Genomic DNA, 15,036 nt, shown 5'->3' with positions numbered 1-15,036 from the left:
GGTTCTTGCATCATTTTAATAATATATAGATATAAAGAGAGAGAATGAATAAAACAAAATCGTTTTTTTTTTTTAAATTAAATTTAACAATGTAAGTAAAATTTAATTTAAATAAGAGTTAATAGTTTTATTCATCAAGACTTTATTACACTTACATTCAACAACAACTTTCTTTAATATTTATCTTCAATATATATTATGGATGCAAAATCGAACTATTGCAATGGTACAAAATTTAGTTTCTTCTTCAATGTTTCTTAAATTTCATGCTTGTTAAATATTTTTTTGCTACATTATTGTTCTCGGAAAAGAAGGTACCCTATGTCCGAAATGGAGGGTACAATGGATGAGAGTTTGCTTGCCTAACTTCGCAATCATCTATCGCGTGATCTGTGCAGTATGGGAGCCTGCGTTATTCTGCAGCAACAAAAGACCTTTTCGATTGACGAGAGCAGGTTACATTTGCCGGAGTTTTTCGTTATAATGTGATACAATAAATCACTACTATAACAGCTTGCCCTTTGTTTAATGCAGCTAAAAATAAATTATTTTTGTCGCTGTCGAAAAGACAACAAGATAAATGTTCTTTAAAAATAAATTAAAAGTTTAAATGCTTTACATAGTAACTCATTTAGTTTAACATGTGATCATACATTATGTATTGCAATAAAAGATTTTTATTTTTTGTCACAATAACATTTCGACAATGATTCGCTCTTAATTCATTGAATTGTCATGGTTTTCTCAAAATCATAACTTGGATATTGCATATACTCGTTTTTTCCCCACACACTATAAAAAACTATTTTATAAAAAATAAAAAATCTTTAGAAATCTCAATCTTTAGATCCTTGCCTAATATTAAGCATCTATGTTATGTTTGATTAATTTTCCGCATATACTATATTTCTTCTTATATTACAAAATATAAAGAAGAAAATACAAGAGCGATCCAACAAACATATTTTTATGTATAAGATAGAATTTTTGTATTATATATAATTATATATGATCTCTCGAATATCATTACAATGTGAGAAATGAGATTCACGAGCGTCGCTTTATCGTATGCTCTCTTAATCTTTCTTTCTGAAATCAACGTACCACAATAACATCGAAGCACTCAGCGTGTTTTATCCTACATTGAATCGTGTCATTCAAAAAGCTATTACGTTAAATGAAAGTAGGTTTCTCAAAAGGCTACTATTGCGTGATAGGGAAAAGGGAGAGAAAAGAGAGAGAGAGAGAGAGAGAGGGGGCAAAGAACGATAGTAGATGGACAAAGCTGTCGGCCAGATGAACAGGAAGGGAGTGTAACATCCCGTGACATCCTCTCTCACACGCGTCGACACCATCCGATCCCTCAGGGGCTTTGCTCGGGTTATAACGTTTTCGAGTATAAGTTAGATGGACCATGACCTCGTCTACAGTTTCAAACTTTGGGCCAAATGCATGAAAGTTAAGCGCCGCATTATACCGGAAATTTCCGGCGACGTATGTGACTGCGTATCCACACGAGAGAGATTTTCGTTCTATTTGATTTCAACACAATGTAGATACACACATATTTGTCTAAATTTAATAGAAAATATCAAGAAAATCGGCGGTCGACATTTGCATAAAAGCAAAAGTGAACGCGTTTAGGAAATTCATTTAACTCGTTGCACTCTCTTAAATTGAATTAGTGAAAATGTCATTGCTTAAAGCACTGAGAAAATTCACCGAAGATTATTTAGTATTTCACTGATCTTCAGCGAAAACATTTACACTTTGTGTTATTATTTTTCACTGTTTATAGTTTATAAATCATTGAAAAATCAACTATTATTATTAATTGATTTCTTTTCGTTGCAATTTTACTGTTTGCAGTAACTATAATTGAGAGCGGTGATAATACACTGATTCCATTTAACAGAGTACATAAATCATCTTTTGCTGTATATTTTATTCATATAATGTCTTTTGACAAAAACAATTTATTTTATTTCATTAATGTTTTATAATGCACATTTGATATTCTAATGGAAACATATTTATAGGATATTAATAATAACGCAAAACTAAAAATCCAGATCTCAACTTATGAATTTTAAACTACAAATACTAAAAATATATCGAAAAGAACAATATATCGTATCTCGTATAAAAACTTATAAAAATGAACTATACGATAAATTTACTATACAAAAAAAGTAACTTGTACAAAACATTAATATTTAACAGAACTGGATGATCGTGAAACTAACGGTAGGGAAGCACGTGCTGCAAACAATCATAGCTTATGATGATTGATTTAGTGTCTGTGTGCGGATCACAAGGGTCGAAACCGAGGTGTAAAAGAGTCCCTCCCCCCATTCTCCCTCTTTCTCTCCGTCTATCTCTATCTTTCTCTCTTGATCCCCCATAAATCAAAGAACGATTACACGTGTAAATATACTGGTCCTCGCCCCAGGCGCCAGCTGTGCTTTACGGAAATACCCCTTATGTTCTGTTTACCTACGAATCGGCACGCGTGAAAAATCGCAAACGATCCGCACGTTTCGCCGCGCCTGAGAGCGGAAAAAATCAGCTTGTCACACGCCAACACAGCGATCAGCCCCGAAATGCCAAAGATAAACGGACGTAACCGGCTTCTTTCCTCGTAATTTACATATTACAGACACGCTAATATTGGCCATAAATATATTATTACAATACTAAATGTTGTAAAAATATACAATGAATTTGTGTGCAAAAAGTATTTTTGTTTCAACTAAATAAATGGATAACATATTATATTATTAAACGTATTGTGTACGTGAAACATTCGATAGCTGAGCACGCTTATAAATGGACAACATAATTACATAAATTTTCCATGTTATTCTATAGCCACCTCTGTGTCACACGTATCAAATTAAATCACTTTATCATTAAGGCCACCAATCAATCTATTAATATCATAATCTTGTCACAGATAATATCTGAAATCCTTCTATTTTCATATCGTAATACATGCGTAATACATAGGTAAATTTAAATATTAAATAGATAGCTAAATTTTGACACGGCATTTGCAAATTTCATTTATGAACTGTATATAAAATTTCTAGAGCGAGAAATATCGTCAGTTGACGCTATCTGCATGTATAGATCGTGTGCAACTGGACGAGAAATTTAATTTATGCGTTCATTTGTGCAATACCGTTGAGTTGTGACCGCCGACGCGATAGCACTCGCGAAGTCATATTTGTATGGAAATTCCGACACATTGCTTTTGAGAACAGCATGATGCAAACGTAGTCTCTCAAATCTCGAATGTTAAGTCATTTACTCGAAGGACGAAAGAGAAAATAATGTCGCGAAGTTTATTATACATACAAATTTTATTATCATTTATATATATTATATATATATATATATATATATATATATATATATATATAATTATAGATCCGAATATTATATAAATAGTATTCGCATAACATTGATGACTAACAAATTGAAAATACATCGGTTTCAGCAATGATCTCGATCTCAAAATTCATCTTTAAAATTTACAGATTAATGTCTTTTTTATTCATTATATTAGTACATCAAAAATGCTGGCAAAAAATATTATAAGCATAAATATAATACGTCATAATACGTGCATACATAATGTGTATAATATGTATATATATGTACACACACACACACACACACACACACATCACACACATATATATATATATATATATATATATATATATATATACACATACTATCTCACGGTATATTGTGTTGGACATGTAATATCTGTCATATTTGCAATTGTACGATATCTCTCTAGGGATTATGCACTCAAATTACACGTTATCAAAGCGTTTGCTTAATTAACGCATTGATCTCACGCAAAAATCTCCGTTCGTAAAATAACGCTGTCATTTTGATTCGTTCCGTCTCATCTTTGCCTCCGGAAAATCCGTATAGATCCGCAAAATACAGATTCGTAACAATGGAGATAACGACGATGGAATCATACCGTAGTTTCGATTTTTCTATCGACAATAGAATTTCCTGGACGACTGACGGATCGGTCGCCAACCGATTCACAGAGCGATCATCTGCGAATTCCCTCGCTCTTTTACATTCCACAATAACAACGGAGTTCGCAGATATATGATTCCTCTGTATGCATATTACAAAAGGAAACGCGTACGCGAAAGATGAAAGTAATATATTTCAAAAAGATGTCTATGATTTTTTGATACACAACTTTTATTTATTGCAATTTTTGTCCTCTTTTCACCTTCTTCTCGCATCACTGGCGAATCCTTTTTTTTGTGAAATTTTTTTCATTATGTATTTTCTAAGCAACTCAGAATTGTGGCATGATTGCAAATGTTCAATCATTTATACACTGCTATCTCTTATCTTTGTCATCTTTCATTTTTCCTTTTATGTGTTTTCTTTTATGCAATTCATGTGCAATTCTTTGTGCATTCATGTGTTATTTTTAACGTATTAAAGAAGCAAATTCGAACTTGAGATTCTAATACAAAATCATATAGAAACTAATAACATTTAATAATGTTTGTTTATTGAAATGTGTGATGGGGAATGTGAAGTGATTTGTGCGGAATTTTAAAATGTTTATCACAATCTATATAATTTACAATAAATTGTTATATTTAGAAACAGTATATATTTATAAAATAGAAACTTCGATATGTTCATTCTATTTTAAATCTGAAAAAGTTAAAATATAATGCGAGGATATGATTTTGATAGTTTGTGAATTAATTAATAAATTGAATTAATTGAATTAATTAACTTAATCAAATATATTCACTCTTCGATTATCTTATGCGAATACTTTTATATGCCATACACTTGAATAAAAAAAAATTAAATAAAACAAAATATTGTTTTAACAATCCATTTTCTTATAACTTTCGTATAATACAGAAAGGCTGCAAAAAACATTTAATGTGCTGTCAAAAAGTATCGCGTACCGAAAAATCAGCGGCACCCGTCGCCGGCTTGGTAGGAAAGAGACAGAAAACGCAGTACGTCGGTCTTCTTCTAATATCCGAAAATCCAAAGCAAGCTGAAGCGCTGAAGCATCGAATTTATTCACATTTTCGCAGTTTTTGCTTGCATGCGTTATCCTTTCAACTACGGTTGTATGTGTTGAGTGTCGAAGTCCATTCTGTCTCGCATCACTAATATATACAGACACAGATGATGATATTTAAAAATGGCCGGCGGAGCAGTTCGCGCGAGTAAGACCGCTTTGCGATATCTTCTTGGAACGTGCGTATCTTCCTCCAAACAAAATGCTGCCAAAGTGAGAATATCACAATTGGAATTCAACGATCATATTCATATGGTTAGTACATGTATCATCTTATATATCATACAATAACACTTGTTTAAATGATTTTCTAATTGAGGTTACGTTTCTCTTTTGCACTATATAGTATTACAAAAAGTATGATTTTATTTATGCCAATGATCCAGAGAAACTGAGCAAGACCGGCGATGTAATCTTGATCAAAGAATTACCAAACAAAATAACACGTCTGATTACACACGAAGTATGTATGTTGTGTGAGGCAGCAATGTTTATGATTATATATGATTGTAATGACTACTGTTTCAAGAAAGATAGAGATTATATATAAATAAATTAGAATTTCTTTAGTATTATTTGGGTTTTTAAATAATTTTATATTTTTAATAAAATATTGCAGGTTATTGAAGTGATATATCCTCTAGGTGACATAACGGATCCAATTACAGGAAAGAAAATTGTTGTAAGTCAATATAGGTATGTAGATCATTGTATAAAACTTAAATCTGCAGCTATATTTTTAGAAGTTAATACGAAAAGTGAAGACACATATTTGAATCTAATCTTTTGTAAATTTAGAGAGGATATAGAAGAAGCCAATGAATTGTATGGCAATGAAGACTCTGTCTTTGATTATTCAAAAGCACCAAAAAGAGGAAAAGTGGAGGGTATAAGAGATTTCACTCATAAGAAAATGTATTTGAAATATTATGAAGATCCTAATGATCCACAACCAGATACAATATACTAATAGGATATTTGTTGTATACCATCCGAAAAAAAAAAGATTAATAAGTATTCAATAAATATTAAATAGAAAAATGACTAATTAATAAAATATTCAACAGAATTGACCATACCTGTTTGTATATTATTTTATAGATAATTTATTAGAGATTATTTTCCAATTTTTTCTGATACATCCAACGATTTTGATAAAAATTTACTAAACAATATTAGTATAATAGTTTTAAAACATTAGAGAAAATAAATTTTACTCCCTATTTTTTTTTTTTTTTTTTTGTTATAATAATAAATCAATTTTTGACATATCCTTTTTACATAAGGAAATATCTCACAAATATATTCAATGACATATTATTTACAATGTTATGACAGTTGCCATTTATATAAATCACTTTTCTTTGAAGAGTAATTATTTCTTCTTATTTTTATTCTTGCCTCTTGTATAAGGATATAGCTGATGTCATGTATGTCTTTGTATATATGTATATGCATAAGTTGAGAAAGTTTAATATATAGAAATTGTTCAATTATTTGTAAAGAGAGAAAGAATCTTTTCATTTTTATATATTTTTGTTTTATATATAAATTAGTCATTTTAGCTTATTTTCTTCAAACGTTTAATGTTTAATGTTTTGCTCTGATTATCAGAGTACACAAATAATTTATTATAATCAATAACATTTATTATTATCAATAACCCTGCTTCAACTATCGAACTTGAAATTTATAAATAAAATAAGACATCCTGAGAGAATCTTCCAATAATCAGAATACTAATATTCAAACCTATCATTCAGAAAGAAACTCTCTTTCAAGCGCAGCGCCCATCGCATTCCATTCTCGATCATCTTCAAGATCGTCTGCTTCAAGATCATCTATTGAATCCTGTGAATTATCACCAAGATCTAAATCATTGGGTAGATCTTGCCCTCTTCTAAAACATGTAACAGGATCATCACTATCATCATCATCATCGTCATTATCACTGTCACATTTTTCATCTTTATCATCTGAAGAACTTTTATCAGAGTTGCCATTGTAAATCTTTCTCTTCTTTCTTTTTGATACATCTGATTCACCTGCATCAACAACATGAGAAAAACATTGTTTAATCTCATGAAAGTAAAAACATGTTAAAAAATTATGTACTTTTTGCAAATTAAAAAATATTTATATTGTGTACATGTTTTTTATATTTTCTATAGCACATAAATTATAGCACATAAAATTATACACATAGAATTCTGTTAAGAAATAATATAGTGTTTTTACCATTTATAGAATCCTCAGAATCGGAACTCCGATAATATATTTTTGTTTCATATTCTTCCGCGTCATCCGCTTCTTCAAAAACCATGTCTTGTTCTTGCATATCTTCGTCTACTTCCTTATCCATAATGTCGATTTCCTCTTGAGTAAATGACATTAATGGATTGATAGAATTAGCGAAAGAATTCGCGTTCTCACTTTCTAGATCTTCGACACGTTCGGGACTACTACAGTGTGGTGGTGGTACTCTTGATCCGCGAGCCTACGATACTTCATGTTTATTATTAATGTTGAGACAATGTATAGATTTCAAACAGCAATCTTGAAAAATGCAAAAGTGATTTAATTCAATATTACAAAATTATGATATCTATACCTGTGATGTGAGAGGAAACAGACGTTCGTCCACACGCTCCCAGCGTTCCGCGCACGTCCACAACCACTCTGGATTTACGATTTTTATATTCGCATTTTTTCTAGCTGCATTCGCTTTGGCTGTGCCTTTTCTAATAGCAACTAAATGTGTGGTTTTCTCCGTCAAATCCTGACAAAATTGTATCCTTGTTTACAAAAATACAATAAATTATGATAAAAAAAAGCGAATACAATCAATTTTCTTACTTGAGTCACTTCCGCTCCAAATGCTCTCGCAACTTTATATACGCGGCTTTGGTGAAGTTTTTGATGAGTAGGTATCAAACCACTAAAAGTTAAATACAATCCTTTCAACACATGAGAACGCACTCGCGGAATTATATCTCGGAGAGATTTTCGACCATTTCCTTGATCCAATGTAGCATAAAATTCGGTATGAATTCTTCGAAGAATATCTTCTAAATATAATAGATAATCGTCGTCATCTTCGTCTATTATATTACTTTCCTGCTTTGACGCCTCTTGCTTATTATCCTTCTTTGTTTCTACAGATAATACAGCTTCCACCACTTCTTTATTTATTTTATCATCTTCTTTTATAATATTAGATTGGACATTGGAATCTGCATCTTTTTCAATATTTACTTTGGCATCTCCGTTCTTTGTTTCTTTTATTTTATTGTCAATTTCCTCATCTTTCTCATTTTCATGTTTTGTTTCTTTTACTGAGGGATTGTCTGATGACAACTGTCCAACTTCACTTAATGATTCAGATACCCCATTCTTGTCATCCTTATTTTGTAAATCATTTACATCTGATTCATTTATATTTGCAGGTTCAGACGAATGCAATATGTCATCTTTTTCCAATCCAGGTGGTGCATTAATATCACCAGTGTGACGGAAAAAATGATAGGGTTTAACTTGAACAAGATTTCCACATCCTTGCCACACATCTTCCCTATCATCTATGATACATACTAAATCATCGCCGCATGGAAACAGAGCTCTACAATAAATAAAATACAATAAAGAAAATTAAACTATATCTATAAATTTAATAATATTATACGTAATAAGAGTATATGTAAGAATAATTTAAAAACTTACTTGAGATTTGCAGTTTTTGATGCTGGATCAAAACATTCATCTCTAGAAAGTATTCTATGAGAGAACAGAACTCCATCTTTATCTAGCAATGATGCAACAGTATGTGCATAAATCCTTGCTCCAAAAGTGCAAATATGTAACTCGTATAAACGACTCATCTCCGAGAGGAAATGTTGAGTGTTTGGTCTGAATCTAGTATGATACCATGGGGAATTTGGTCCATATAATTGAAAATGAAAAACATCCTACAAAACAAAAACAGATATATTAAATATTCAATAATTTTGATGATATTGACATTTTATATCATATAAAGGTATTATAGTAATACAATAAAATTTACTTTTAAATTAGGTGGAATATTATCATTTGTGGTATGAACAATTGTTTGATCAAGATCCACAAGTAATACTAATTTTCGATCCTTCAAAAGACGTTGCTCATCCTCTTTCCCAATTTTCTCAGCCAATTCGGGACATACTTTTAACTCTGGTACGCTGTGTACCATAGGCACACTGGCTTGCGATATTCCAGCTGTATTTCCATCATTTCTAGTTTCTTGCACCCTCAAATCTGCCCCACATTCTGCACACAAATCTATCATCACAGTAGGATGTGTACATCCTTCCAGTAGAGCTATCTCTTCCCTGGAATACTAACAAACTATGCAGATATCGCAAAATGCAAGTATATTTACATTTTGAGTAAACAAAAAGATATAAACATTTTTGTTTACTTGACATATATTGAAAATTATAGTTTTGCAATATAATTTATTACATTTATTAAATCCTTACTTTAACAACAGTAATTATAAGCATAAATATTATAAAGCATAAAATATATTTATGTTCTTTTATTTAGAAATACTTAGATATATGAATTTATAAATTTTCTAATGTAAGGTGACAACATATACATATCATACCCAGGCTGAATGATGTCACCCTCCTTGACGAGGATTTGCTTGACCCGACCAAAATTTGTAGCTCGCAGTTTTCTTTCGGGTTCCTTAGCATCCTCGTTCTCGATGCCCGGCGTCATATTTTGATACAACAACAAAATTCTTCCCGCCGCGACCATTGTATCCAAACGTACTCTCCATTTCAATATTTTCCCGGGTGGACCATTCGATGGGAATGTAACCTTTATTATCGTCATAATCACACGCTCACGCTCATCCGATACGATAACAAATGTTGTAGCGTCCCTAGTCCCTGAAGAAACGACAAAACTGCGTTCCTTAACCTCTTCAAAAACTGTTAGATTTTTGCGCGGGAGACAGAACACAGCACAACGTAAACACGACCAATGTCAATGTTCAACATCCGCATCGATCGGAGCACACTCGAAATTTATACACGATCGTAAAAATAGAGAAAAAAAAATAGACGCGGGCTTCAAATGCGATTGGCAGACGTCTATTTTGGCGATTGCGTGGACTAAGAAATGAATGAATCAGCTATAAAGGATATATATTCCAACTTGACATTATATATTAATCAGCTGTGTGCGTAACATAAACGTAATTACCATATATAGTGTACTGATAATAAAAACGGAACAAGCTTATAATAGAGTATCGCTTTGCTTTCTTCTTCGTTTTCTACACTATTCGTCTTGTGGTTATATTCACTCACACAGTTATCGACGAGAGATACTATTAAAGAAAGGCAGCCTATACATTATAAACAATGTGTATAGCAAAAAATAAGTTTTTATTCTTTTTATATTATATATATATATATATATATATATATATATATATATATATATATATATATATATATATATTACATATATTACAGTATAAAGTCAATAAGAAAAAATATTAAAACATTTTTTTAAACTATTTTGTAATATGTATATTTCATATTTTTAAAATAATCATGTTATATAACAATTCTATAATGTATATGAAAAATGTTATATATCATAAAAGTAACAATGTTACATTGCAGTTATGTTCGATGTATAACAAAATATAATAACAAAATGTAATATTTCATTTCATTGTTATACTCATGATATATTGCAGTTATATACATACAAATAACTTGTGTTATATTATTTGTTATTTCCATGTTATATTGCTGCAACAAATAGTGTTTACTGGGTTATTTATTTATTTATTTAGCTTCCTGAAAGTCAGTCTTCTAAAGTGTAAAATTAAAAATTATATACATTGCAGAATCTGATTTTTTTTTTTTTGGGGATTTGAATAAAACAATTTATATATAGAATATAAAAAATCAATTATGCATCTGATATGAAGAATATCCATCCTTTATGTTAGACATTTGATTAGTCCTTAAGCCTGTATCAGACTATGCGATTGAAGATTGAAATTGAATAAAAATTGAAATTGACCAATCCGGACAAAGAAATTTTAGTATCTTTTGCTCTGATTAGTCAAATTCCAATTTCTATCTTGAATTTTGAATTTTCAATGGGTAGTCTGATATGGATTTTACACGTAATGTAAAGAAGCCAACATAATACGCGTATACCTTTCATTTTCATCACCGTATAACCTATATTCATGTTCATGTATCGAGATCGAGTTCTTTGCCAGCGATATTAGCAGCGAGCAGCGAGTAGCGAGCGATCAGTTGTGCAGCTGGTAATCGTAATCAATCGCAATATGTCTGTTGTGGACAAAATTCGTCATTATCAACGGAATTTAGAGAAATGCGGTGATAACGAAGCTCGAGTACGTATGATAAAATAGCGTTTTCGAGATATTCGCTGTCCAATAATTAATATAAATAGTTACTAGGTGTACATGACGTTATAACCTCAGCATCTCATAGCTGTGGAACATATAAAAAAACGCATCGATATTACTTTTACTATAAAACTTATCTTTTCGATCGCTAAAAAGTGCTATTACATTGTTACATCTTTTTTAAAACCTTCAGCATATCGTATAAGAGATAATAAGAAATAATTTGACGTATACTAACTTGTTTAAAATTTTAATGCACTATAAAAAGTGCTTTAATTATTACTATTGCTAATTTTGATGATATATTTATTATATAATATTAAATATCGTTTTCAATTTTCGAAAAAAAGGTTTGAAATTTTGCTATATTTTAATAAAAATTTTTGTTTATTACAATTGTTTTCAGATATTACATTGTATTTCCAAGCTATATAATCTGCCAGTGACAGTACAACATCTTCAAGAGACAGGAGTAGGAAGGACTGTGAATAGTTTCAGAAAATATGATGGTAGTGTAGGTGATGCTTCGAAGGCTTTAGTTTATAAATGGAAAAGGATGGTAGCAGATGAAGAGAGTAGTGATGGTGAAGATGAGGATGAAACTTGTGTACCTGATGTTCACGAAAGTTACAATGATAATCAAGAATCACCAAAGCTAGAGGAGATAGGGGAGAACAACTCTTTGTCTGATCAAGCATCAAATTCAAAACATGTGTATAAGGAAAACAAAAGTGAGCCATCTACAAAACACAATACAATGTATTCATCCAAGTCAAAATCCGAGGAAAAGCATGAAAAAAGTACACACTCTTCCAAACATCGTTCACAGAGTGAAAGAAAGTCTAAGGAATCAAAAACCACTAAAAGTAGTCTAAAAGAAGAAGCCCACAGTTCAACAAATCATTATCATAGTAGCAATGATAATTCAAAAAAAATGAGTGACAAGGTGACTGAAATTAATGAAGATAATAACAGAAAAAGAAAAGTAGATAACTCAAATTCCTCGATAAAAGAAAGCAAGAAGAGAAAACTGTCAAATAGCAAAATTGATGATGAGAAATCTGAATTATCTATTTCAGAAAAGAATTCCCATTCAAAATCTTCTGGAATTGAGATAGAGGTAAAAATTAAAGTAAAAGATGAGCAGCCTTCAGCAAGTGATAAAAATAAACAAGATGATAAACAGAAAAAGTATTTGCAGGAGAAGTCCAGAAGTAGTTCTAATAAGCTTAAATCTGACGAATCAAGCAGTAAAGCAAAGGACAATAGCGAAAAACAAAAACATAAAACAAAAGAACATACAAGTCATAGTAAATATGATAAAAAAAAGGATTCCAGTCATCATTCTAGCAAAGAAACTTCCAAGTCAAGAGTTAGTTCCTCTAGTAATAAGGATCATGTTAAGAATAAAGACAGGGACAAGAAAAAAGAACACAAAGAAGATAAGAATAAACATGAGAAGAAAAAAGAAACAAAGATTAGGTTAATGCAGGAAATAAAAGGCGATGAAGGAATAGATTGCAATTCTGGTGTGTTGAAGAAATGATTTATAATAATTTTACTATGTTAAGAAATGTGAAATTTGCAATTTTTGTAATATTATGGACGTTCTTGACAAATTTGACAAAAATGACAAATTTTTAGGATAATGTGCTAAATGAAGGCTATTCAAAATCTCTTTATTTTTTAAATTTATTTGTTTATATTTATTTTAAATTTCATTTTTAATTGTACAAAATAAATTATGATATGAATTATTTTTTTTTTTTTGGAGATATAAAATTATAGATTATAAGTTCAAATTCTATATTGCAATATCTCAAATCTCATTAATATAAGACACACACGTACATATATACACAAACATAACACATATATATTTATGAGTGATTAATTATAGTTTTTATAAATATAAACTTATATTTCATATTATTTAACTTGTTGCCCTCCCCAAAACATAAAACAAAAGAACATACAAGTCATAGTAGACATGATAAAAAAAAAGATTCCAGTCATCATTCTAGCAAAGAAACTTCCAAGTAGAATATATGAATGTATGAATATATGAATATATGTAGAATATATGAATATATGAATTTTTATATGAAAACTATGCATCTAAGAAATACTGCCTTTTGAGATATTGCAATTGATAATACATGAATAAATGTAAATTGATAAGTGTGTGTCCAATTGTTAATTATGATTTGCAACAATTTTTATATGAAAAGTTTAATTACAGATCACTTAAAAATATAAATAATCAAGAATAAAATTACATTTCTTAATTCAAATTCTTCGTAATAAAAAAATAATTTGAAGCATTTTATACATATATATGCATGTGTGTGTGTGTGTGCATAACAATTTTCTACAAACATTTTAACAAAAGATAAGTTTTAAAAGTTTTTGTCTTTAAAAATTTATAAAATATAGTTTTATGTGTTTTGTGTTTTATACTAGTTAGATGTAAGAAATATATATAAATATTTTATAATAATTACAATTTCGAAATAATTAATCATGATAATTAGATAGATACAAGCGTGTACATGTGTGAAATTATATCTCTGACTTTTCCTTTTTTAGGTGCAAGTTTTGCAGAAGCACTTGGCATGTGCACCATGCCTCAGCCATCAAAAAAACGTCATAATAATTCGCCTAATCTAATTTCTACTAAGTCGATTAAAACGGAACCACTGTCACCCCCGGTTAATAACAAAAATACACTGAAATCTGAACCGGAATACGGCGAAAGTTCAAACGTAATTTGCATTTTGTCATTTAATATTTCCAACATTGGCAGAAAAACAAATTTTAACAATTGAAAATTTAATTTGCAGCCATTATCCCTTTTAGCGCCGAATGTGAAGCTAGAACCATTGAGTGTAGATTTGTCATCCACTTTACCTGAAATCAGTCCCAATTACAAACCACTGCCATATATTAATCCAATTCAACGTAAAGAAGACATCAAATCCGTGGATAATATTATTTACGTCAAGAATCAAAGGTTATTCATTTATTTTGATACAAATGGCAAAATAATATTCAATTTCGAGATGTTTATTATTGTATTATTTATCCTCATTCTAGGACGAAAGTGTACTCTGGTAACAAGGTTGGTTACACAAGTGTGCCAACACTATACGAAATGTGCATTAGAGTGTTGATAGAAAATATCGATGGTAAACATTTTTTGCTTGCGATTATTATGCATTAATATACCAATATTTTAACAATAAGCATTTTTTATTAACAGCGCTTGAATTCACCGGCGGTGTACCGTATGACATATTAAAGCCAATCCTAGAACGCGCCACACCCGATCAATTATTTATGTTAGAACATCATAATCCGTATCTTATAGAAGATACAGACATATTATGGCAATATCATTGTAATCGAGAGTTCAGGAGTAATGATAGGCAGGAAATGGAATCGTGGCGCGAGATGTACATGGTATGTTAAATTACAAAGCTAAAGCGAC

At 30.4% G+C, this 15,036-nt stretch overlaps 3 protein-coding genes across 7 annotated transcripts in view; 2 read left to right on the top strand and 1 right to left on the bottom strand.

Annotated features, from left to right (window-relative positions):
- The window catches only part of LOC126857997 (transcription elongation factor B polypeptide 3), a 53,462-nt gene that overhangs the window by 35,385 nt on the left and 3,041 nt on the right, over positions 1-15,036 (top strand). For 2 of the 4 annotated variants that reach the window (XM_050607983.1, XM_050607982.1), the window contains exons 1-6: positions 11,335-11,531; positions 11,953-13,075; positions 14,136-14,311; positions 14,390-14,559; positions 14,643-14,734; positions 14,809-15,008. In XM_050607983.1, the coding sequence (XP_050463940.1) occupies positions 11,463-11,531; positions 11,953-13,075; positions 14,136-14,311; positions 14,390-14,559; positions 14,643-14,734; positions 14,809-15,008 (1,830 nt within the window). In that variant the 5' untranslated portion in view covers positions 11,335-11,462. Of the gene's footprint in view, positions 1-11,334; positions 11,532-11,952; positions 13,076-14,135; positions 14,312-14,389; positions 14,560-14,642; positions 14,735-14,808; positions 15,009-15,036 lie in introns of those variants that run through there. The other 2 variants (XM_050607985.1, XM_050607984.1) reach the window with 2 other exon arrangements.
- LOC126858026 (28S ribosomal protein S17, mitochondrial) lies at positions 5,191-6,142 on the top strand. The gene is made up of 4 exons (XM_050608035.1): positions 5,191-5,353; positions 5,445-5,561; positions 5,718-5,794; positions 5,897-6,142. Exons 1-4 carry the CDS (start codon positions 5,222-5,224, stop codon positions 6,066-6,068), a joined length of 498 nt encoding a protein of 165 aa, XP_050463992.1. The 5' UTR covers positions 5,191-5,221; the 3' UTR covers positions 6,069-6,142.
- LOC126857995 (RNA polymerase II subunit A C-terminal domain phosphatase) lies at positions 6,665-10,440 on the bottom strand. 2 transcript variants are annotated; one of them, XM_050607979.1, is made up of 8 exons: positions 10,352-10,440; positions 9,747-10,035; positions 9,162-9,465; positions 8,819-9,063; positions 7,955-8,717; positions 7,710-7,877; positions 7,337-7,595; positions 6,665-7,143 (listed from the first exon to the last, which is right to left on the bottom strand). In XM_050607979.1, exons 2-8 carry the CDS (start codon positions 9,977-9,979, stop codon positions 6,854-6,856), a joined length of 2,262 nt encoding a protein of 753 aa, XP_050463936.1. In that variant the 5' UTR covers positions 9,980-10,035; positions 10,352-10,440; the 3' UTR covers positions 6,665-6,853. The 2 variants fall into 2 exon arrangements, with proteins under 2 accessions (XP_050463936.1, XP_050463937.1); XM_050607980.1 differs by lacking the exon at positions 10,352-10,440 and having other exon boundaries at positions 9,162-9,473; positions 9,747-9,891.

The sequence above is a fragment of the Cataglyphis hispanica genome, chromosome 23 (assembly GCF_021464435.1).
Source record: "Cataglyphis hispanica isolate Lineage 1 chromosome 23, ULB_Chis1_1.0, whole genome shotgun sequence".
Classification (NCBI taxonomy): Eukaryota; Metazoa; Arthropoda; class Insecta; order Hymenoptera; family Formicidae; genus Cataglyphis; species Cataglyphis hispanica.
Note: the sequence above shows the minus strand (reverse complement) of the source record. Positions and strands in the feature narration are given on the sequence as shown.